General features: G+C 59.3%; 4 protein-coding genes across 4 annotated transcripts in view; all 4 read right to left on the bottom strand.

Annotated features, from left to right (window-relative positions):
- The window catches only part of WDR49 (WD repeat domain 49), a 523,215-nt gene that overhangs the window by 319,736 nt on the left and 180,202 nt on the right, over nucleotides 1–23,277 (bottom strand).
- LOC139045425 (ral guanine nucleotide dissociation stimulator-like) lies at nucleotides 5,708–9,527 on the bottom strand. The gene is made up of 4 exons (XM_070511445.1): nucleotides 9,010–9,527; nucleotides 7,877–8,070; nucleotides 6,277–6,470; nucleotides 5,708–6,009 (listed from the first exon to the last, which is right to left on the bottom strand). The coding sequence occupies exons 1-4, from the start codon at nucleotides 9,103–9,105 to the stop codon at nucleotides 5,846–5,848; spliced, it is 648 nt and encodes a 215-aa protein (XP_070367546.1). The 5' UTR covers nucleotides 9,106–9,527; the 3' UTR covers nucleotides 5,708–5,845.
- LOC139045424 (ral guanine nucleotide dissociation stimulator-like) lies at nucleotides 11,990–15,809 on the bottom strand. Its single transcript, XM_070511444.1, has 4 exons — nucleotides 15,292–15,809; nucleotides 14,159–14,352; nucleotides 12,559–12,752; nucleotides 11,990–12,291 (listed from the first exon to the last, which is right to left on the bottom strand). The coding sequence occupies exons 1-4, from the start codon at nucleotides 15,385–15,387 to the stop codon at nucleotides 12,128–12,130; spliced, it is 648 nt and encodes a 215-aa protein (XP_070367545.1). The 5' UTR covers nucleotides 15,388–15,809; the 3' UTR covers nucleotides 11,990–12,127.
- LOC139045423 (ral guanine nucleotide dissociation stimulator-like) lies at nucleotides 18,272–22,091 on the bottom strand. Its single transcript, XM_070511443.1, has 4 exons — nucleotides 21,574–22,091; nucleotides 20,441–20,634; nucleotides 18,841–19,034; nucleotides 18,272–18,573 (listed from the first exon to the last, which is right to left on the bottom strand). Exons 1-4 carry the CDS (start codon nucleotides 21,667–21,669, stop codon nucleotides 18,410–18,412), a joined length of 648 nt encoding a protein of 215 aa, XP_070367544.1. The 5' UTR covers nucleotides 21,670–22,091; the 3' UTR covers nucleotides 18,272–18,409.

The following is a 23,277-nucleotide window of genomic DNA, read 5'->3' as shown; positions in this document are numbered from 1 at the left end:
TCAGTCTTGGCCTCAGTGTGCTCAGGGTGCTCCAGCTGGGAAAGAAGAACGCGGGCGCGGTGCTCCAGCTCCGAGCCGGGCATATTGAGACCAATGTAGGCCAAGAGCAGTTCCAGGCTGGGAACATCTGGGGGCTGGATAAAATCCTCAGGGTACCATCGGAGCCAGGCGCCCAGAATGAAGGAGATGGCCCTGAGGACGGACAGGTGGGCAGCAGAGTCAGAGAAGGGTCCTTTCCTTGCACGCTGGCCTCCCGGGCATCCCTGTGCGGGCCTGGGCTCCTGGGCCTCCCGCTCCTGGCTGTCCAGGGGCCAGTCCTACTTGGCGGCCACCTCCAATCTGGCAGTCTTGGCAGAGGTAGGCCAGGGCACCAAGGAGGGGCTAGGAAAACGCCTTTGGAAGGGGGAGCCCTGTGCCGTGGTGGCGTCACCTCTCCTAGGCCTCAGGGAAGCCTGACACACTGCTTGGAGCATCTCTCTGCCCACTGCCCACTGGAACGTCAGCTGCGTGAGGGCAGCGAGCGGTGCAGTCTCCTCTTTGCATTGCCCTCCCTGGCACACAGGAGGTGCTCCCAGAACATCTGACCAGTGAGGGAACAACGGACATTGTCTCCCGCCCATGCTTCCCAGGGCCCTCCTCTTGCCTCCAACTTTCCCTCCTGGGCCTACGTGCTGCCTGATTCGCCAGGTGTCCCATGAGGGTCATGCTCCCCTGCCCCGTATCTCGACCAGGGAGGGGCTTATGTGGCCCCGGAGCACTCCCTGAGCCCCCTGAGCAGGAGCTGAGCACCCGCTGGGGAGGTTCTAGCAGATGAGTGAGCGGGACGCTGCAGGCAACTGCCCTCCAAGTGTGGACGCTGGGCGCCCTCCTAGGGATTCCAAAGCCCACTCACTTTTTGAGTTGGTCTAGGGGTCCGCCGTCCTCATCGCCATAGGCAAGGACACAACCGTATCTAGAAGACACAGGAGGACGTCGCATGCACTGGACTGTGGATCAGGCCTGCGTGAGAAGCCTAGCGGCGCTGTCTGACTCCCAAGGAGAATGGAGCCCTGGAGGGCATGGCTGTCGCCTGCTCTGTGCACGGGATTCTGGTCAGTGCCTAGAAAACTTTCTGCACCTAGTGGGGCCCTCTGTGTGTGCGTGATGAAGGAAGGAGCTCCAACCGGCCCCTCCCTCCTGCTTGAGTGGGTCGGGGGCCTCGGCTCAGCCCAGGGATCGCTGCTCTGGCTTCACCCAGGTCAGAGACCTAGAAGAGCTCTCCCATCTCCTTTTCCAAAGGGAAGACAACAGCTCAGTGAAGGCCACGGGCACGCTGAGGGACGAGGCGGAGGCTTCGCCATAGGCAAGAGGAATATCCTCAATGAGCACAACCACAGCCCCTCCGCTCCAGTCGACCCTCCCAGAGGGTTAGGCTTCTCGAGAAGCCTTTGCAGGCAGCACCTGCTTGAGTCCCTACAATCTCCCCTGGAGGCTGATCCTCTCTTCAGCCCGCCTTGCAAGGAGCAAACCGAGGCTCGGGGAGGTGCCGTGACATCCCCAGCCTCACAGCTAGTAGGTGGCTGAATGCCCACAGTGCTGCGGAGGGGCACGGCACTCACCTTTGAAACAGCAGCTCCAGCACCTGTCGTGTGGTGGCAAAACCTCTATAAGTGCACAGGAAGCTGTGGACGTAGGCGGTGTCGCCCTCCAGGAAGGCGGGCACCAGGTGCTCCACTCGCTTCTGCCGCGTTCCAGCCTGGACGGTCCACACCAGGCGGGACGCTTTGCTCTTCGCTCGGGATGGATTTTCAGCCTGGGGTCAGACAGAGGGGCCGCTTGCCATCAGAGGCCGCACCGCGGGCCCCAGGAGTGCCGGGGACTGGAGGTCGGACCGAATGCCCAAGCCCGCGGTGACTTGTGGCCAGAAGTGGGCATCATTGCCCAGGGCAGGGAAGAATTCTCGGGATTCCAAGTAGGATGTGAGGTGCAGAAGGATTAAACCTCTTGGTCTCCTAGGTCTTTGGTGCTGGCAGAGGAGTGACAGCCCTTCCCTGGATGAAGAGCATCAACCCTGGGGTGGCTGACCAACTGCCCATTCTAGACAGGAGAACACAGAGGCTTTTCGTGGGCTGGGAGGGATGAGGACGGGAGGACAGGCAGGGTGATCAGGGCGGTGCTGTGGAAATGGCAACAGAAGGTGCGGGTTCAGTGAAGGGCTGAGTCACTGGGCTAATGGGTCTCCCTTCTGGAAAGTTGGGCGGCCTGCTGAGGCCCGATGCCCTGACCTCGAGAGGCCACGTGGACGTGTTCCTCTGGACGGCAAAGGCAGAGGACCAGAAAGAACACTGTGAGCCCCATGTCCTTTTGGGCAAAAAGCATGCCTATCCATCAGGATGCTGCGTCCGACTGGGAGAAGGTGGGGAAGGATTGCCAGGCCACATGGACACGTGAGGATGGGAGTTCAAACAGGAAAATCTCTACAGAACGCAAAAGGACTCTTGAACGCCCGTGAGCTGATGGGCTAGAAATGTCTCTGCTCTGCTGCACCTCTGTGGACAGGGCCGTCTCCTCTGGCCAAGACGGGGGCTGGGCCCGCAGGGGAAGGTCGGGGGAAGAGATGGGGATTCAGATTCCTTGGGGAGCAGGGCTCCAGGCAGGAGCCCCGGGGCTGTCTCAGGGCCTTCGAAGACCTGGGGTCCTCAGTGCTGTCTTGGGGCCCTGGGGCTTGGGTCTCCCCAGCACCCGCACTCACCCTGAGCCGGCCCTGGCCTCGCTTGGCAGCGTGGGGCACCTTCCCTTCCTGCAGGGTGGTGGAGTCGAGGGCGTCGTTGCTCAGCTGCTGGCCCATCTCCTGAGTGACGCTCTGGAAAGACAGTGCCCGGCAGCCAGGCGGCAAGCCTCAGAGACCCGACTGGCTGTCTTGGCTGGCTCTCACACCTCTGTGACTCTCTCCACTCTGGACACACATACCCCGCCCCACGGTCCACACAGACCTCCAGCGAGGAGGGAAACACACGGCAGCCTGAGGGCCTGGAATGAGGAGGCAGCTTAGGGGTCCCCTTTCAGTCCCGCCAGCCCTGTCCTGGCTTGGGAACGTGACGGGAAAAGCAGGTTACTGCCAGCCCACCAACCTTCTGCGGCCAAGGGCAGATCCTGCCCACATGTCCCTCTGGCCCCCACACTCACGAGGAGACGGGATGAGGGCTGCCCTGGGAGGGCTCGGGGAGCTGGTCTGGCCTCGATTGGGCTGCTCTAGGCTTCCTCATGTTACCTGAGAGGACCTCCTGCCAAAGGTCCAGCGGTGGGGGGCGTGGGAGCTGAGCCAGCGTCCACAACGTCTCAAAAGGTTCTCCCTCCGGGCTTTCTGGGAACCAGAGCCCTGGTCAGGCGGGAGAAAGCAGGAGAACATGGTTCTCTATCAAGAGTCTCCAGCCAAGTGAGCTGGCTTTGCGCACGTGGCTGCCTAGTTGCGGGGGTTCCAAGTCTGTTGGGGTCTGTTGTCAAGGAAGTGACCTCATTTCCTGCAGTGCCCTTACCTGAGTGCCCCCCTCAGATACCACCCATGCAAACAGTCCTCTGGCCATGGCCTTGCTCACCCCCCTTCTCCATGCGACGTCGTACGCGTACCCAGGAACACCAACACACCCGTCTCACAGGCTCCCTAGAGGGTCTGGGTGCGGCCGAGGTCCCAGCTTTGAGACTGACGCAGAAACAAGTCCTCTTCCTTACCTCTTCTGGATCCTGCATAAGCCGTTGTGTCTCTCAGGGCCTGTCGGCCTCCTGTCTGCACACTGGGGAGGACTGGAGCGTGGACTTGCTAGACATGTCCTCTGGCGTGTGTCCTACCTTAGAGGACAATACCTCTCAAACTGGAGGCGTGTGTCACCTGCAGGCAATGCCTCCCACCTCGTGTTTCTTCCTCTTGCCACTTGCCCTGTGTCTGCTTCTCTTCGGATCCCACCCTAGAGTCCATCCTTGCATCCAAGGTCAATGTGTGTGTGTGTGTGTGTGTGTGCATGCGCGTGTGTGCGTGTGTGTGTGTTTGTGTGCGTCCGCGTGTTGTGTGCTCAGGTTGTGGAGGCCAAGAAGAAAACAGCTCCCACAAAAGGGAGGGATTGGCAAGAGCTTCTCAAGATCTCATGGTTCCTAGTTTCAGAAGCCAAGCCTCCGCGTGGGGTCCCAGTCTTGCCCTAGAAGGTCAGAACACACACTTACCCACGGGACTCACCCTGTCGAGGGCCATTCCATACCCCTCTAGGGGCCTCAGTTTCCCAATGTTCCAGTGAGAGATTCAATTCAGGACTGCATAGGCCTGAGCTCAGCAGAAAAGTGGCCGCCACTGCCTCCACCGTGGGTGTGATGTGGGCAGGGCTACAATCAAGGGTGCCCCGGACCTGGGCTCCTCCTCAAACAAGAACTGACCAAATGCCCGTGTACACTGCCGAATACTCCCCCTCACCCCCATGCCATCTCCAGATCTGTAGGCACTTCCACCAACACAGCCTTCTCCAGAGGCCCCTGGGAATGCCTGTGTGCAGCCAGAGCCCCAGCCTTGAGGACGCAGAGCTGGCTTCCTCCCTGGCGCCGCCTTCTTCCTCATCTGGGATTCTGGGCAAGGCATTGAAGTGCTGGGGTCTTCTCCTTCTCCCGTCACTGGCCACCTGGGATCAGGACTTCCTGGTCTAGACCGCCTGCTGTAATCCCCTCCTCTTGAGTGTGGACTGACTTGAGCGATTCCACAGAGGACGGCAAAGCGATGCCGTGTCACTACTGAGATTTGGATGTGGTCAGTGGTCCCTGAGAACGCGCAAGGGGATAGGTGTGACTACTCACAGCCCACTCTGGGGCATCAGGTACCAGGAAGGAACAGCCCCAGGCTCCTTCCCGCACCACACCCTCAAACACCCACACACCCACACCGCCCTCACACACACACACACACACACACACACACACACTCACACACACACACACACACACACACACGCCCCCGCACCGGAGCTCAATGAAGAGCTCTGCAAAGCTGACCACCCCTTGTTCTGGGCAGTTGTTTCTTGGTAGAACGAGGGCATCGTTTCTTATGACTCATCTTTAAGTCATTCTTTTACCAAAGTAACATTAGTTATCTATCTCAAACGTTAAAACTTTGGGGAATATATTTTACTCCACGATACGCTTCTTGTAAACGCCAGTGTTTCATATGCGATGAGAATATTTTTAAAATTTGCCCATTTTGAAAACGTTACCGTGGCCCATCCAGGAAAGCGAAAGATTTGAAAGGGGTCTCCCTGGCCCCGACATTTCCCTCGCTGTTTCCAGCTCTGGTGTCACACCTCCAATGGGTCCCCATCCCCAGGAAGTGAAAAGAGGGAATAGCGGGGCATCCTCTTTGAGACAGAATCTTTGATCTCCGGGGGATTTTTCTTCTTAATGAAAACCGCTATCTCAATTTCAAACATCCGGAGTCGCTCACCTCAGACCAGACCCAGCCAGGCACAGGAGGCCACCTCTGGAAGGCTGGCACTTCCATGCAAACTCCGGAGGAGGGAAACGCACGGAGTCCGACAGAAGGAAACTCAGTGGCTACCGGGGACTTGCGGTGGGAGGAAGGGAGACTGACTGCTTCCCAGGGACAGGGTTTCTCTTGGACAAAAATGGGCGGGTACTAGATGCGGATGACGTTGGTGTGACATTGTGAGTCTGCTTCACGCCACTTCAGCGAACAATTGAAAAGAACCCAAGAACTAAACTTTATTGAACTGACGAGATAAAATACAGGGAAAGGTTAAGTAAAGAAAAGCCGAAAACAAAACTTTAAAACCCACGCCATGGCTAGGGGAAGGCGAGGATTCTCTGGGGCTGCAGCTCAGGAGCTGAGGGTAGTGGCTGGGATGCTGCAAGTGCTTGCTGAAGGTCTTGAGCCGGCTGTGGCTCGGAAGATGCCTGTGCGGCTCTGAGCTGGGCTGGGCACGAGAGGGAGAGATGGTGCCGGATCTTCAGGGGCTTCCGCATCTTTCGGTGGAGCTGCAGCTGGAGATGGAAGAAGAGAAAACGCCACCAACATGACTGCCCGCCCAAGTCATTCCAAAGAAAGGGACCCTCTGCCGCCAATCAAGCAGTCTCAGTCCAAGCACCACGCCCCCGAAAGTCTTCCCAGACTCGAGTCCCTGGCAAGAGTGATCTGAGCCCGCCGCCCCTTGCTCCCAGCCGAACCCCAGCCTCTGGACACTCTGCTCCGGGGGGCGCAGCGCCATCCCCTCTGCACACGCCCACGTCACACACCCGAGTCCTCCTCACCCTCAGTCTTGGCCTCAGTGTGCTCAGGGTGCTCCAGCTGGGAAAGAAGAACGCGGGCGCGGTGCTCCAGCTCCGAGCCGGGCATATTGAGACCAATGTAGGCCAAGAGCAGTTCCAGGCTGGGAACATCTGGGGGCTGGATAAAATCCTCAGGGTACCATCGGAGCCAGGCGCCCAGAATGAAGGAGATGGCCCTGAGGACGGACAGGTGGGCAGCAGAGTCAGAGAAGGGTCCTTTCCTTGCACGCTGGCCTCCCGGGCATCCCTGTGCGGGCCTGGGCTCCTGGGCCTCCCGCTCCTGGCTGTCCAGGGGCCAGTCCTACTTGGCGGCCACCTCCAATCTGGCAGTCTTGGCAGAGGTAGGCCAGGGCACCAAGGAGGGGCTAGGAAAACGCCTTTGGAAGGGGGAGCCCTGTGCCGTGGTGGCGTCACCTCTCCTAGGCCTCAGGGAAGCCTGACACACTGCTTGGAGCATCTCTCTGCCCACTGCCCACTGGAACGTCAGCTGCGTGAGGGCAGCGAGCGGTGCAGTCTCCTCTTTGCATTGCCCTCCCTGGCACACAGGAGGTGCTCCCAGAACATCTGACCAGTGAGGGAACAACGGACATTGTCTCCCGCCCATGCTTCCCAGGGCCCTCCTCTTGCCTCCAACTTTCCCTCCTGGGCCTACGTGCTGCCTGATTCGCCAGGTGTCCCATGAGGGTCATGCTCCCCTGCCCCGTATCTCGACCAGCGAGGGGCTTATGTGGCCCCGGAGCACTCCCTGAGCCCCCTGAGCAGGAGCTGAGCACCCGCTGGGGAGGTTCTAGCAGATGAGTGAGCGGGACGCTGCAGGCAACTGCCCTCCAAGTGTGGACGCTGGGCGCCCTCCTAGGGATTCCAAAGCCCACTCACTTTTTGAGTTGGTCTAGGGGTCCGCCGTCCTCATCGCCATAGGCAAGGACACAACCGTATCTAGAAGACACAGGAGGACGTCGCATGCACTGGACTGTGGATCAGGCCTGCGTGAGAAGCCTAGCGGCGCTGGCTGACTCCCAAGGAGAATGGAGCCCTGGAGGGCATGGCTGTCGCCTGCTCTGTGCACGGGATTCTGGTCAGTGCCTAGAAAACTTTCTGCACCTAGTGGGGCCCTCTGTGTGTGCGTGATGAAGGAAGGAGCTCCAACCGGCCCCTCCCTCCTGCTTGAGTGGGTCGGGGGCCTCGGCTCAGCCCAGGGATCGCTGCTCTGGCTTCACCCAGGTCAGAGACCTAGAAGAGCTCTCCCATCTCCTTTTCCAAAGGGAAGACAACAGCTCAGTGAAGGCCACGGGCACGCTGAGGGACGAGGCGGAGGCTTCGCCATAGGCAAGAGGAATATCCTCAATGAGCACAACCACAGCCCCTCCGCTCCAGTCGACCCTCCCAGAGGGTTAGGCTTCTCGAGAAGCCTTTGCAGGCAGCACCTGCTTGAGTGCCTACAATCTCCCCTGGAGGCTGATCCTCTCTTCAGCCCGCCTTGCAAGGAGCAAACCGAGGCTCGGGGAGGTGCCGTGACATCCCCAGCCTCACAGCTAGTAGGTGGCTGAATGCCCACAGTGCTGCGGAGGGGCACGGCACTCACCTTTGAAACAGCAGCTCCAGCACCTGTCGTGTGGTGGCAAAACCTCTATAAGTGCACAGGAAGCTGTGGACGTAGGCGGTGTCGCCCTCCAGGAAGGCGGGCACCAGGTGCTCCACTCGCTTCTGCCGCGTTCCAGCCTGGACGGTCCACACCAGGCGGGACGCTTTGCTCTTCGCTCGGGATGGATTTTCAGCCTGGGGTCAGACAGAGGGGCCGCTTGCCATCAGAGGCCGCACCGCGGGCCCCAGGAGTGCCGGGGACTGGAGGTCGGACCGAATGCCCAAGCCCGCGGTGACTTGTGGCCAGAAGTGGGCATCATTGCCCAGGGCAGGGAAGAATTCTCGGGATTCCAAGTAGGATGTGAGGTGCAGAAGGATTAAACCTCTTGGTCTCCTAGGTCTTTGGTGCTGGCAGAGGAGTGACAGCCCTTCCCTGGATGAAGAGCATCAACCCTGGGGTGGCTGACCAACTGCCCATTCTAGACAGGAGAACACAGAGGCTTTTCGTGGGCTGGGAGGGATGAGGACGGGAGGACAGGCAGGGTGATCAGGGCGGTGCTGTGGAAATGGCAACAGAAGGTGCGGGTTCAGTGAAGGGCTGAGTCACTGGGCTAATGGGTCTCCCTTCTGGAAAGTTGGGCGGCCTGCTGAGGCCCGATGCCCTGACCTCGAGAGGCCACGTGGACGTGTTCCTCTGGACGGCAAAGGCAGAGGACCAGAAAGAACACTGTGAGCCCCATGTCCTTTTGGGCAAAAAGCATGCCTATCCATCAGGATGCTGCGTCCGACTGGGAGAAGGTGGGGAAGGATTGCCAGGCCACATGGACACGTGAGGATGGGAGTTCAAACAGGAAAATCTCTACAGAACGCAAAAGGACTCTTGAACGCCCGTGAGCTGATGGGCTAGAAATGTCTCTGCTCTGCTGCACCTCTGTGGACAGGGCCGTCTCCTCTGGCCAAGACGGGGGCTGGGCCCGCAGGGGAAGGTCGGGGGAAGAGATGGGGATTCAGATTCCTTGGGGAGCAGGGCTCCAGGCAGGAGCCCCGGGGCTGTCTCAGGGCCTTCGAAGACCTGGGGTCCTCAGTGCTGTCTTGGGGCCCTGGGGCTTGGGTCTCCCCAGCACCCGCACTCACCCTGAGCCGGCCCTGGCCTCGCTTGGCAGCGTGGGGCACCTTCCCTTCCTGCAGGGTGGTGGAGTCGAGGGCGTCGTTGCTCAGCTGCTGGCCCATCTCCTGAGTGACGCTCTGGAAAGACAGTGCCCGGCAGCCAGGCGGCAAGCCTCAGAGACCCGACTGGCTGTCTTGGCTGGCTCTCACACCTCTGTGACTCTCTCCACTCTGGACACACATACCCCGCCCCACGGTCCACACAGACCTCCAGCGAGGAGGGAAACACACGGCAGCCTGAGGGCCTGGAATGAGGAGGCAGCTTAGGGGTCCCCTTTCAGTCCCGCCAGCCCTGTCCTGGCTTGGGAACGTGACGGGAAAAGCAGGTTACTGCCAGCCCACCAACCTTCTGCGGCCAAGGGCAGATCCTGCCCACATGTCCCTCTGGCCCCCACACTCACGAGGAGACGGGATGAGGGCTGCCCTGGGAGGGCTCGGGGAGCTGGTCTGGCCTCGATTGGGCTGCTCTAGGCTTCCTCATGTTACCTGAGAGGACCTCCTGCCAAAGGTCCAGCGGTGGGGGGCGTGGGAGCTGAGCCAGCGTCCACAACGTCTCAAAAGGTTCTCCCTCCGGGCTTTCTGGGAACCAGAGCCCTGGTCAGGCGGGAGAAAGCAGGAGAACATGGTTCTCTATCAAGAGTCTCCAGCCAAGTGAGCTGGCTTTGCGCACGTGGCTGCCTAGTTGCGGGGGTTCCAAGTCTGTTGGGGTCTGTTGTCAAGGAAGTGACCTCATTTCCTGCAGTGCCCTTACCTGAGTGCCCCCCTCAGATACCACCCATGCAAACAGTCCTCTGGCCATGGCCTTGCTCACCCCCCTTCTCCATGCGACGTCGTACGCGTACCCAGGAACACCAACACACCCGTCTCACAGGCTCCCTAGAGGGTCTGGGTGCGGCCGAGGTCCCAGCTTTGAGACTGACGCAGAAACAAGTCCTCTTCCTTACCTCTTCTGGATCCTGCATAAGCCGTTGTGTCTCTCAGGGCCTGTCGGCCTCCTGTCTGCACACTGGGGAGGACTGGAGCGTGGACTTGCTAGACATGTCCTCTGGCGTGTGTCCTACCTTAGAGGACAATACCTCTCAAACTGGAGGCGTGTGTCACCTGCAGGCAATGCCTCCCACCTCGTGTTTCTTCCTCTTGCCACTTGCCCTGTGTCTGCTTCTCTTCGGATCCCACCCTAGAGTCCATCCTTGCATCCAAGGTCAATGTGTGTGTGTGTGTGTGTGTGTGCATGCGCGTGTGTGCGTGTGTGTGTGTGTTTGTGTGCGTCCGCGTGTTGTGTGCTCAGGTTGTGGAGGCCAAGAAGAAAACAGCTCCCACAAAAGGGAGGGATTGGCAAGAGCTTCTCAAGATCTCATGGTTCCTAGTTTCAGAAGCCAAGCCTCCGCGTGGGGTCCCAGTCTTGCCCTAGAAGGTCAGAACACACACTTACCCACGGGACTCACCCTGTCGAGGGCCATTCCATACCCCTCTAGGGGCCTCAGTTTCCCAATGTTCCAGTGAGAGATTCAATTCAGGACTGCATAGGCCTGAGCTCAGCAGAAAAGTGGCCGCCACTGCCTCCACCGTGGGTGTGATGTGGGCAGGGCTACAATCAAGGGTGCCCCGGACCTGGGCTCCTCCTCAAACAAGAACTGACCAAATGCCCGTGTACACTGCCGAATACTCCCCCTCACCCCCATGCCATCTCCAGATCTGTAGGCACTTCCACCAACACAGCCTTCTCCAGAGGCCCCTGGGAATGCCTGTGTGCAGCCAGAGCCCCAGCCTTGAGGACGCAGAGCTGGCTTCCTCCCTGGCGCCGCCTTCTTCCTCATCTGGGATTCTGGGCAAGGCATTGAAGTGCTGGGGTCTTCTCCTTCTCCCGTCACTGGCCACCTGGGATCAGGACTTCCTGGTCTAGACCGCCTGCTGTAATCCCCTCCTCTTGAGTGTGGACTGACTTGAGCGATTCCACAGAGGACGGCAAAGCGATGCCGTGTCACTACTGAGATTTGGATGTGGTCAGTGGTCCCTGAGAACGCGCAAGGGGATAGGTGTGACTACTCACAGCCCACTCTGGGGCATCAGGTACCAGGAAGGAACAGCCCCAGGCTCCTTCCCGCACCACACCCTCAAACACCCACACACCCACACCGCCCTCACACACACACACACACACACACACACACACACTCACACACACACACACACACACACACACACGCCCCCGCACCGGAGCTCAATGAAGAGCTCTGCAAAGCTGACCACCCCTTGTTCTGGGCAGTTGTTTCTTGGTAGAACGAGGGCATCGTTTCTTATGACTCATCTTTAAGTCATTCTTTTACCAAAGTAACATTAGTTATCTATCTCAAACGTTAAAACTTTGGGGAATATATTTTACTCCACGATACGCTTCTTGTAAACGCCAGTGTTTCATATGCGATGAGAATATTTTTAAAATTTGCCCATTTTGAAAACGTTACCGTGGCCCATCCAGGAAAGCGAAAGATTTGAAAGGGGTCTCCCTGGCCCCGACATTTCCCTCGCTGTTTCCAGCTCTGGTGTCACACCTCCAATGGGTCCCCATCCCCAGGAAGTGAAAAGAGGGAATAGCGGGGCATCCTCTTTGAGACAGAATCTTTGATCTCCGGGGGATTTTTCTTCTTAATGAAAACCGCTATCTCAATTTCAAACATCCGGAGTCGCTCACCTCAGACCAGACCCAGCCAGGCACAGGAGGCCACCTCTGGAAGGCTGGCACTTCCATGCAAACTCCGGAGGAGGGAAACGCACGGAGTCCGACAGAAGGAAACTCAGTGGCTACCGGGGACTTGCGGTGGGAGGAAGGGAGACTGACTGCTTCCCAGGGACAGGGTTTCTCTTGGACAAAAATGGGCGGGTACTAGATGCGGATGACGTTGGTGTGACATTGTGAGTCTGCTTCACGCCACTTCAGCGAACAATTGAAAAGAACCCAAGAACTAAACTTTATTGAACTGACGAGATAAAATACAGGGAAAGGTTAAGTAAAGAAAAGCCGAAAACAAAACTTTAAAACCCACGCCATGGCTAGGGGAAGGCGAGGATTCTCTGGGGCTGCAGCTCAGGAGCTGAGGGTAGTGGCTGGGATGCTGCAAGTGCTTGCTGAAGGTCTTGAGCCGGCTGTGGCTCGGAAGATGCCTGTGCGGCTCTGAGCTGGGCTGGGCACGAGAGGGAGAGATGGTGCCGGATCTTCAGGGGCTTCCGCATCTTTCGGTGGAGCTGCAGCTGGAGATGGAAGAAGAGAAAACGCCACCAACATGACTGCCCGCCCAAGTCATTCCAAAGAAAGGGACCCTCTGCCGCCAATCAAGCAGTCTCAGTCCAAGCACCACGCCCCCGAAAGTCTTCCCAGACTCGAGTCCCTGGCAAGAGTGATCTGAGCCCGCCGCCCCTTGCTCCCAGCCGAACCCCAGCCTCTGGACACTCTGCTCCGGGGGGCGCAGCGCCATCCCCTCTGCACACGCCCACGTCACACACCCGAGTCCTCCTCACCCTCAGTCTTGGCCTCAGTGTGCTCAGGGTGCTCCAGCTGGGAAAGAAGAACGCGGGCGCGGTGCTCCAGCTCCGAGCCGGGCATATTGAGACCAATGTAGGCCAAGAGCAGTTCCAGGCTGGGAACATCTGGGGGCTGGATAAAATCCTCAGGGTACCATCGGAGCCAGGCGCCCAGAATGAAGGAGATGGCCCTGAGGACGGACAGGTGGGCAGCAGAGTCAGAGAAGGGTCCTTTCCTTGCACGCTGGCCTCCCGGGCATCCCTGTGCGGGCCTGGGCTCCTGGGCCTCCCGCTCCTGGCTGTCCAGGGGCCAGTCCTACTTGGCGGCCACCTCCAATCTGGCAGTCTTGGCAGAGGTAGGCCAGGGCACCAAGGAGGGGCTAGGAAAACGCCTTTGGAAGGGGGAGCCCTGTGCCGTGGTGGCGTCACCTCTCCTAGGCCTCAGGGAAGCCTGACACACTGCTTGGAGCATCTCTCTGCCCACTGCCCACTGGAACGTCAGCTGCGTGAGGGCAGCGAGCGGTGCAGTCTCCTCTTTGCATTGCCCTCCCTGGCACACAGGAGGTGCTCCCAGAACATCTGACCAGTGAGGGAACAACGGACATTGTCTCCCGCCCATGCTTCCCAGGGCCCTCCTCTTGCCTCCAACTTTCCCTCCTGGGCCTACGTGCTGCCTGATTCGCCAGGTGTCCCATGAGGGTCATGCTCCCCTGCCCCGTATCTCGACCAGCGAGGGGCTTATGTGGCCCCGGAGCACTCCCTGAGCCCCCTGAGCAGGAGCTGAGCACCCGCTGGGGAGGTTCTAGCAGATGAGTGAGCGGGACGCTGCAGGCAACTGCCCTCCAAGTGTGGACGCTGGGCGCCCTCCTAGGGATTCCAAAGCCCACTCACTTTTTGAGTTGGTCTAGGGGTCCGCCGTCCTCATCGCCATAGGCAAGGACACAACCGTATCTAGAAGACACAGGAGGACGTCGCATGCACTGGACTGTGGATCAGGCCTGCGTGAGAAGCCTAGCGGCGCTGGCTGACTCCCAAGGAGAATGGAGCCCTGGAGGGCATGGCTGTCGCCTGCTCTGTGCACGGGATTCTGGTCAGTGCCTAGAAAACTTTCTGCACCTAGTGGGGCCCTCTGTGTGTGCGTGATGAAGGAAGGAGCTCCAACCGGCCCCTCCCTCCTGCTTGAGTGGGTCGGGGGCCTCGGCTCAGCCCAGGGATCGCTGCTCTGGCTTCACCCAGGTCAGAGACCTAGAAGAGCTCTCCCATCTCCTTTTCCAAAGGGAAGACAACAGCTCAGTGAAGGCCACGGGCACGCTGAGGGACGAGGCGGAGGCTTCGCCATAGGCAAGAGGAATATCCTCAATGAGCACAACCACAGCCCCTCCGCTCCAGTCGACCCTCCCAGAGGGTTAGGCTTCTCGAGAAGCCTTTGCAGGCAGCACCTGCTTGAGTGCCTACAATCTCCCCTGGAGGCTGATCCTCTCTTCAGCCCGCCTTGCAAGGAGCAAACCGAGGCTCGGGGAGGTGCCGTGACATCCCCAGCCTCACAGCTAGTAGGTGGCTGAATGCCCACAGTGCTGCGGAGGGGCACGGCACTCACCTTTGAAACAGCAGCTCCAGCACCTGTCGTGTGGTGGCAAAACCTCTATAAGTGCACAGGAAGCTGTGGACGTAGGCGGTGTCGCCCTCCAGGAAGGCGGGCACCAGGTGCTCCACTCGCTTCTGCCGCGTTCCAGCCTGGACGGTCCACACCAGGCGGGACGCTTTGCTCTTCGCTCGGGATGGATTTTCAGCCTGGGGTCAGACAGAGGGGCCGCTTGCCATCAGAGGCCGCACCGCGGGCCCCAGGAGTGCCGGGGACTGGAGGTCGGACCGAATGCCCAAGCCCGCGGTGACTTGTGGCCAGAAGTGGGCATCATTGCCCAGGGCAGGGAAGAATTCTCGGGATTCCAAGTAGGATGTGAGGTGCAGAAGGATTAAACCTCTTGGTCTCCTAGGTCTTTGGTGCTGGCAGAGGAGTGACAGCCCTTCCCTGGATGAAGAGCATCAACCCTGGGGTGGCTGACCAACTGCCCATTCTAGACAGGAGAACACAGAGGCTTTTCGTGGGCTGGGAGGGATGAGGACGGGAGGACAGGCAGGGTGATCAGGGCGGTGCTGTGGAAATGGCAACAGAAGGTGCGGGTTCAGTGAAGGGCTGAGTCACTGGGCTAATGGGTCTCCCTTCTGGAAAGTTGGGCGGCCTGCTGAGGCCCGATGCCCTGACCTCGAGAGGCCACGTGGACGTGTTCCTCTGGACGGCAAAGGCAGAGGACCAGAAAGAACACTGTGAGCCCCATGTCCTTTTGGGCAAAAAGCATGCCTATCCATCAGGATGCTGCGTCCGACTGGGAGAAGGTGGGGAAGGATTGCCAGGCCACATGGACACGTGAGGATGGGAGTTCAAACAGGAAAATCTCTACAGAACGCAAAAGGACTCTTGAACGCCCGTGAGCTGATGGGCTAGAAATGTCTCTGCTCTGCTGCACCTCTGTGGACAGGGCCGTCTCCTCTGGCCAAGACGGGGGCTGGGCCCGCAGGGGAAGGTCGGGGGAAGAGATGGGGATTCAGATTCCTTGGGGAGCAGGGCTCCAGGCAGGAGCCCCGGGGCTGTCTCAGGGCCTTCGAAGACCTGGGGTCCTCAGTGCTGTCTTGGGGCCCTGGGGCTTGGGTCTCCCCAGCACCCGCACTCACCCTGAGCCGGCCCTGGCCTCGCTTGGCAGCGTGGGGCACCTTCCCTTCCTGCAGGGTGGTGGAGTCGAGGGCGTCGTTGCTCAGCTGCTGGCCCATCTCCTGAGTGACGCTCTGGAAAGACAGTGCCCGGCAGCCAGGCGGCAAGCCTCAGAGACCCGACTGGCTGTCTTGGCTGGCTCTCACACCTCTGTGACTCTCTCCACTCTGGACACACATACCCCGCCCCACGGTCCACACAGACCTCCAGCGAGGAGGGAAACACACGGCAGCCTGAGGGCCTGGAATGAGGAGGCAGCTTAGGGGTCCCCTTTCAGTCCCGCCAGCCCTGTCCTGGCTTGGGAACGTGACGGGAAAAGCAGGTTACTGCCAGCCCACCAACCTTCTGCGGCCAAGGGCAGATCCTGCCCACATGTCCCTCTGGCCCCCACACTCACGAGGAGACGGGATGAGGGCTGCCCTGGGAGGGCTCGGGGAGCTGGTCTGGCCTCGATTGGGCTGCTCTAGGCTTCCTCATGTTACCTGAGAGGACCTCCTGCCAAAGGTCCAGCGGTGGGGGGCGTGGGAGCTGAGCCAGCATCCACAACGTCTCAAAAGGTTCTCCCTCCGGGCTTTCTGGGAACCAGAGCCCTGGTCAGGCGGGAGAAAGCAGGAGAACATGGTTCTCTATCAAGAGTCTCCAGCCAAGTGAGCTGGCTTTGCGCACGTGGCTGCCTAGTTGCGGGGGTTCCAAGTCTGTTGGGGTCTGTTGTCAAGGAAGTGACCTCATTTCCTGCAGTGCCCTTACCTGAGTGCCCCCCTCAGATACCACCCATGCAAACAGTCCTCTGGCCATGGCCTTGCTCACCCCCCTTCTCCATGCGACGTCGTACGCGTACCCAGGAACACCAACACACCCGTCTCACAGGCTCCCTAGAGGGTCTGGGTGCGGCCGAGGTCCCAGCTTTGAGACTGACGCAGAAACAAGTCCTCTTCCTTACCTCTTCTGGATCCTGCATAAGCCGTTGTGTCTCTCAGGGCCTGTCGGCCTCCTGTCTGCACACTGGGGAGGACTGGAGCGTGGACTTGCTAGACATGTCCTCTGGCGTGTGTCCTACCTTAGAGGACAATACCTCTCAAACTGGAGGCGTGTGTCACCTGCAGGCAATGCCTCCCACCTCGTGTTTCTTCCTCTTGCCACTTGCCCTGTGTCTGCTTCTCTTCGGATCCCACCCTAGAGTCCATCCTTGCATCCAAGGTCAATGTGTGTGTGTGTGTGTGTGTGTGCATGCGCGTGTGTGCGTGTGTGTGTGTGTTTGTGTGCGTCCGCGTGTTGTGTGCTCAGGTTGTGGAGGCCAAGAAGAAAACAGCTCCCACAAAAGGGAGGGATTGGCAAGAGCTTCTCAAGATCTCATGGTTCCTAGTTTCAGAAGCCAAGCCTCCGCGTGGGGTCCCAGTCTTGCCCTAGAAGGTCAGAACACACACTTACCCACGGGACTCACCCTGTCGAGGGCCATTCCATACCCCTCTAGGGGCCTCAGTTTCCCAATGTTCCAGTGAGAGATTCAATTCAGGACTGCATAGGCCTGAGCTCAGCAGAAAAGTGGCCGCCACTGCCTCCACCGTGGGTGTGATGTGGGCAGGGCTACAATCAAGGGTGCCCCGGACCTGGGCTCCTCCTCAAACAAGAACTGACCAAATGCCCGTGTACACTGCCGAATACTCCCCCTCACCCCCATGCCATCTCCAGATCTGTAGGCACTTCCACCAACACAGCCTTCTCCAGAGGCCCCTGGGAATGCCTGTGTGCAGCCAGAGCCCCAGCCTTGAGGACGCAGAGCTGGCTTCCTCCCTGGCGCCGCCTTCTTCCTCATCTGGGATTCTGGGCAAGGCATTGAAGTGCTGGGGTCTTCTCCTTCTCCCGTCACTGGCCACCTGGGATCAGGACTTCCTGGTCTAGACCGCCTGCTGTAATCCCCTCCTCTTGAGTGTGGACTGACTTGAGCGATTCCACAGAGGACGGCAAAGCGATGCCGTGTCACTACTGAGATTTGGATGTGGTCAGTGGTCCCTGAGAACGCGCAAGGGGATAGGTGTGACTACTCACAGCCCACTCTGGGGCATCAGGTACCAGGAAGGAACAGCCCCAGGCTCCTTCCCGCACCACACCCTCAAACACCCACACACCCACACCGCCCTCACACACACACACACACACACACACACACACACACTCACACACACACACACACACACACACACGCCCCCGCACCGGAGCTCAATGAAGAGCTCTGCAAAGCTGACCACCCCTTGTTCTGGGCAGTTGTTTCTTGGTAGAACGAGGGCATCGTTTCTTATGACTCATCTTTAAGTCATTCTTTTACCAAAGTAACATTAGTTATCTATCTCAAACGTTAAAACTTTGGGGAATATATTTTACTCCACGATACGCTTCTTGTAAACGCCAGTGTTTCATATGCGATGAGAATATTTTTAAAATTTGCCCATTTTGAAAACGTTACCGTGGCCCATCCAGGAAAGCGAAAGATTTGAAAGGGGTCTCCCTGGCCCCGACATTTCCCTCGCTGTTTCCAGCTCTGGTGTCACACCTCCAATGGGTCCCCATCCCCAGGAAGTGAAAAGAGGGAATAGCGGGGCATCCTCTTTGAGACAGAATCTTTGATCTCCGGGGGATTTTTCTTCTTAATGAAAACCGCTATCTCAATTTCAAACATCCGGAGTCGCTCACCTCAGACCAGACCCAGCCAGGCACAGGAGGCCACCTCTGGAAGGCTGGCACTTCCATGCAAACTCCGGAGGAGGGAAACGCATGGAGTCCGACAGAAGGAAACTCAGTGGCTACCGGGGACTTGCGGTGGGAGGAAGGGAGACTGACTGCTTCCCAGGGACAGGGTTTCTCTTGGACAAAAATGGGCGGGTACTAGATGCGGATGACGTTGGTGTGACATTGTGAGTCTGCTTCACGCCACTTCAGCGAACAATTGAAAAGAACCCAAGAACTAAACTTTATTGAACTGACGAGATAAAATACAGGGAAAGGTTAAGTAAAGAAAAGCCGAAAACAAAACTTTAAAACCCACGCCATGGCTAGGGGAAGGCGAGGATTCTCTGGGGCTGCAGCTCAGGAGCTGAGGGTAGTGGCTGGGATGCTGCAAGTGCTTGCTGAAGGTCTTGAGCCGGCTGTGGCTCGGAAGATGCCTGTGCGGCTCTGAGCTGGGCTGGGCACGAGAGGGAGAGATGGTGCCGGATCTTCAGGGGCTTCCGCATCTTTCGGTGGAGCTGCAGCTGGAGATGGAAGAAGAGAAAACGCCACCAACATGACTGCCCGCCCAAGTCATTCCAAAGAAAGGGACCCTCTGCCGCCAATCAAGCAGTCTCAGTCCAAGCACCACGCCCCCGAAAGTCTTCCCAGACTCGAGTCCCTGGCAAGAGTGATCTGAGCCCGCCGCCCCTTGCTCCCAGCCGAACCCCAGCCTCTGGACACTCTGCTCCGGGGGGCGCAGCGCCATCCCCTCTGCACACGCCCACGTCACACACCCGAGTCCTCCTCACCCTCAGTCTTGGCCTCAGTGTGCTCAGGGTGCTCCAGCTGGGAAAGAAGAACGCGGGCGCGGTGCTCCAGCTCCGAGCCGGGCATATTGAGACCAATGTAGGCCAAGAGCAGTTCCAGGCTGGGAACATCTGGGGGCTGGATAAAATCCTCAGGGTACCATCGGAGCCAGGCGCCCAGAATGAAGGAGATGGCCCTGAGGACGGACAGGTGGGCAGCAGAGTCAGAGAAGGGTCCTTTCCTTGCACGCTGGCCTCCCGGGCATCCCTGTGCGGGCCTGGGCTCCTGGGCCTCCCGCTCCTGGCTGTCCAGGGGCCAGTCCTACTTGGCGGCCACCTCCAATCTGGCAGTCTTGGCAGAGGTAGGCCAGGGCACCAAGGAGGGGCTAGGAAAACGCCTTTGGAAGGGGGAGCCCTGTGCCGTGGTGGCGTCACCTCTCCTAGGCCTCAGGGAAGCCTGACACACTGCTTGGAGCATCTCTCTGCCCACTGCCCACTGGAACGTCAGCTGCGTGAGGGCAGCGAGCGGTGCAGTCTCCTCTTTGCATTGCCCTCCCTGGCACACAGGAGGTGCTCCCAGAACATCTGACCAGTGAGGGAACAACGGACATTGTCTCCCGCCCATGCTTCCCAGGGCCCTCCTCTTGCCTCCAACTTTCCCTCCTGGGCCTACGTGCTGCCTGATTCACCAGGTGTCCCATGAGGGTCATGCTCCCCTGCCCCGTATCTCGACCAGCGAGGGGCTTATGTGGCCCCGGAGCACTCCCTGAGCCCCCTGAGCAGGAGCTGAGCACCCGCTGGGGAGGTTCTAGCAGATGAGTGAGCGGGACGCTGCAGGCAACTGCCCTCCAAGTGTGGACGCTGGGCGCCCTCCTAGGGATTCCAAAGCCCACTCACTTTTTGAGTTGGTCTAGGGGTCCGCCGTCCTCATCGCCATAGGCAAGGACACAACCGTATCTAGAAGACACAGGAGGACGTCGCATGCACTGGACTGTGGATCAGGCCTGCGTGAGAAGCCTAGCGGCGCTGGCTGACTCCCAAGGAGAATGGAGCCCTGGAGGGCATGGCTGTCGCCTGCTCTGTGCACGGGATTCTGGTCAGTGCCTAGAAAACTTTCTGCACCTAGTGGGGCCCTCTGTGTGTGCGTGATGAAGGAAGGAGCTCCAACCGGCCCCTCCCTCCTGCTTGAGTGGGTCGGGGGCCTCGGCTCAGCCCAGGGATCGCTGCTCTGGCTTCACCCAGGTCAGAGACCTAGAAGAGCTCTCCCATCTCCTTTTCCAAAGGGAAGACAACAGCTCAGTGAAGGCCACGGGCACGCTGAGGGACGAGGCGGAGGCTTCGCCATAGGCAAGAGGAATATCCTCAATGAGCACAACCACAGCCCCTCCGCTCCAGTCGACCCTCCCAGAGGGTTAGGCTTCTCGAGAAGCCTTTGCAGGCAGCACCTGCTTGAGTGCCTACAATCTCCCCTGGAGGCTGATCCTCTCTTCAGCCCGCCTTGCAAGGAGCAAACCGAGGCTCGGGGAGGTGCCGTGACATCCCCAGCCTCACAGCTAGTAGGTGGCTGAATGCCCACAGTGCTGCGGAGGGGCACGGCACTCACCTTTGAAACAGCAGCTCCAGCACCTGTCGTGTGGTGGCAAAACCTCTATAAGTGCACAGGAAGCTGTGGACGTAGGCGGTGTCGCCCTCCAGGAAGGCGGGCACCAGGTGCTCCACTCGCTTCTGCCGCGTTCCAGCCTGGACGGTCCACACCAGGCGGGACGCTTTGCTCTTCGCTCGGGATGGATTTTCAGCCTGGGGTCAGACAGAGGGGCCGCTTGCCATCAGAGGCCGCACCGCGGGCCCCAGGAGTGCCGGGGACTGGAGGTCGGACCGAATGCCCAAGCCCGCGGTGACTTGTGGCCAGAAGTGGGCATCATTGCCCAGGGCAGGGAAGAATTCTCGGGATTCCAAGTAGGATGTGAGGTGCAGAAGGATTAAACCTCTTGGTCTCCTAGGTCTTTGGTGCTGGCAGAGGAGTGACAGCCCTTCCCTGGATGAAGAGCATCAACCCTGGGGTGGCTGACCAACTGCCCATTCTAGACAGGAGAACACAGAGGCTTTTCGTGGGCTGGGAGGGATGAGGACGGGAGGACAGGCAGGGTGATCAGGGCGGTGCTGTGGAAATGGCAACAGAAGGTGCGGGTTCAGTGAAGGGCTGAGTCACTGGGCTAATGGGTCTCCCTTCTGGAAAGTTGGGCGGCCTGCTGAGGCCCGATGCCCTGACCTCGAGAGGCCACGTGGACGTGTTCCTCTGGACGGCAAAGGCAGAGGACCAGAAAGAACACTGTGAGCCCCATGTCCTTTTGGGCAAAAAGCATGCCTATCCATCAGGATGCTGCGTCCGACTGGGAGAAGGTGGGGAAGGATTGCCAGGCCACATGGACACGTGAGGATGGGAGTTCAAACAGGAAAATCTCTACAGAACGCAAAAGGACTCTTGAACGCCCGTGAGCTGATGGGCTAGAAATGTCTCTGCTCTGCTGCACCTCTGTGGACAGGGCCGTCTCCTCTGGCCAAGACGGGGGCTGGGCCCGCAGGGGAAGGTCGGGGGAAGAGATGGGGATTCAGATTCCTTGGGGAGCAGGGCTCCAGGCAGGAGCCCCGGGGCTGTCTCAGGGCCTTCGAAGACCTGGGGTCCTCAGTGCTGTCTTGGGGCCCTGGGGCTTGGGTCTCCCCAGCACCCGCACTCACCCTGAGCCGGCCCTGGCCTCGCTTGGCAGCGTGGGGCACCTTCCCTTCCTGCAGGGTGGTGGAGTCGAGGGCGTCGTTGCTCAGCTGCTGGCCCATCTCCTGAGTGACGCTCTGGAAAGACAGTGCCCGGCAGCCAGGCGGCAAGCCTCAGAGACCCGACTGGCTGTCTTGGCTGGCTCTCACACCTCTGTGACTCTCTCCACTCTGGACACACATACCCCGCCCCACGGTCCACACAGACCTCCAGCGAGGAGGGAAACACACGGCAGCCTGAGGGCCTGGAATGAGGAGGCAGCTTAGGGGTCCCCTTTCAGTCCCGCCAGCCCTGTCCTGGCTTGGGAACGTGACGGGAAAAGCAGGTTACTGCCAGCCCACCAACCTTCTGCGGCCAAGGGCAGATCCTGCCCACATGTCCCTCTGGCCCCCACACTCACGAGGAGACGGGATGAGGGCTGCCCTGGGAGGGCTCGGGGAGCTGGTCTGGCCTCGATTGGGCTGCTCTAGGCTTCCTCATGTTACCTGAGAGGACCTCCTGCCAAAGGTCCAGCGGTGGGGGGCGTGGGAGCTGAGCCAGCGTCCACAACGTCTCAAAAGGTTCTCCCTCCGGGCTTTCTGGGAACCAGAGCCCTGGTCAGGCGGGAGAAAGCAGGAGAACATGGTTCTCTATCAAGAGTCTCCAGCCAAGTGAGCTGGCTTTGCGCACGTGGCTGCCTAGTTGCGGGGGTTCCAAGTCTGTTGGGGTCTGTTGTCAAGGAAGTGACCTCATTTCCTGCAGTGCCCTTACCTGAGTGCCCCCCTCAGATACCACCCATGCAAACAGTCCTCTGGCCATGGCCTTGCTCACCCCCCTTCTCCATGCGACGTCGTACGCATACCCAGGAACACCAACACACCCGTCTCACAGGCTCCCTAGAGGGTCTGGGTGCGGCCGAGGTCCCAGCTTTGAGACTGACGCAGAAACAAGTCCTCTTCCTTACCTCTTCTGGATCCTGCATAAGCCGTTGTGTCTCTCAGGGCCTGTCGGCCTCCTGTCTGCACACTGGGGAGGACTGGAGCGTGGACTTGCTAGACATGTCCTCTGGCGTGTGTCCTACCTTAGAGGACAATACCTCTCAAACTGGAGGCATGTGTCACCTGCAGGCAATGCCTCCCACCTCGTGTTTCTTCCTCTTGCCACTTGCCCTGTGTCTGCTTCTCTTCGGATCCCACCCTAGAGTCCATCCTTGCATCCAAGGTCAATGTGTGTGTGTGTGTGTGTGTGTGCATGCGCGTGTGTGCGTGTGTGTGTGTGTTTGTGTGCGTCCGCGTGTTGTGTGCTCAGGTTGTGGAGGCCAAGAAGAAAACAGCTCCCACAAAAGGGAGGGATTGGCAAGAGCTTCTCAAGATCTCATGGTTCCTAGTTTCAGAAGCCAAGCCTCCGCGTGGGGTCCCAGTCTTGCCCTAGAAGGTCAGAACACACACTTACCCACGGGACTCACCCTGTCGAGGGCCATTCCATACCCCTCTAGGGGCCTCAGTTTCCCAATGTTCCAGTGAGAGATTCAATTCAGGACTGCATAGGCCTGAGCTCAGCAGAAAAGTGGCCGCCACTGCCTCCACCGTGGGTGTGATGTGGGCAGGGCTACAATCAAGGGTGCCCCGGACCTGGGCTCCTCCTCAAACAAGAACTGACCAAATGCCCGTGTACACTGCCGAATACTCCCC

The sequence above is a fragment of the Equus asinus genome, chromosome 5 (genome assembly GCF_041296235.1).
Source record: "Equus asinus isolate D_3611 breed Donkey chromosome 5, EquAss-T2T_v2, whole genome shotgun sequence".
NCBI lineage: Eukaryota > Metazoa > Chordata > Mammalia > Perissodactyla > Equidae > Equus > Equus asinus.
Note: the sequence above shows the minus strand (reverse complement) of the source record. Positions and strands in the feature narration are given on the sequence as shown.

Excerpts from the sequence above, each read along its gene's own strand:
- LOC139045423 (XM_070511443.1), bottom strand. The coding sequence starts at position 21,669 with ATGGGCCAGCAGCTGAGCAACGACGCCCTCGACTCCACCACCCTGCAG. Across the intron at positions 20,635-21,573 it reads GAGGCCAGGGCCGGCTCAGG|GCTGAAAATCCATCCCGAGC; the intron begins GTGAGTGCGGGT and ends GTCTGACCCCAG. Across the intron at positions 19,035-20,440 it reads CTGGAGCTGCTGTTTCAAAG|GGCCATCTCCTTCATTCTGG; the intron begins GTGAGTGCCGTG and ends GTCCGTCCTCAG.
- LOC139045424 (XM_070511444.1), bottom strand. The coding sequence starts at position 15,387 with ATGGGCCAGCAGCTGAGCAACGACGCCCTCGACTCCACCACCCTGCAG. Across the intron at positions 14,353-15,291 it reads GAGGCCAGGGCCGGCTCAGG|GCTGAAAATCCATCCCGAGC; the intron begins GTGAGTGCGGGT and ends GTCTGACCCCAG. Across the intron at positions 12,292-12,558 it reads CACTGAGGCCAAGACTGAGG|CTGCAGCTCCACCGAAAGAT; the intron begins GTGAGGAGGACT and ends TTCCATCTCCAG.
- LOC139045425 (XM_070511445.1), bottom strand. The coding sequence starts at position 9,105 with ATGGGCCAGCAGCTGAGCAACGACGCCCTCGACTCCACCACCCTGCAG. Across the intron at positions 8,071-9,009 it reads GAGGCCAGGGCCGGCTCAGG|GCTGAAAATCCATCCCGAGC; the intron begins GTGAGTGCGGGT and ends GTCTGACCCCAG. Across the intron at positions 6,471-7,876 it reads CTGGAGCTGCTGTTTCAAAG|GGCCATCTCCTTCATTCTGG; the intron begins GTGAGTGCCGTG and ends GTCCGTCCTCAG.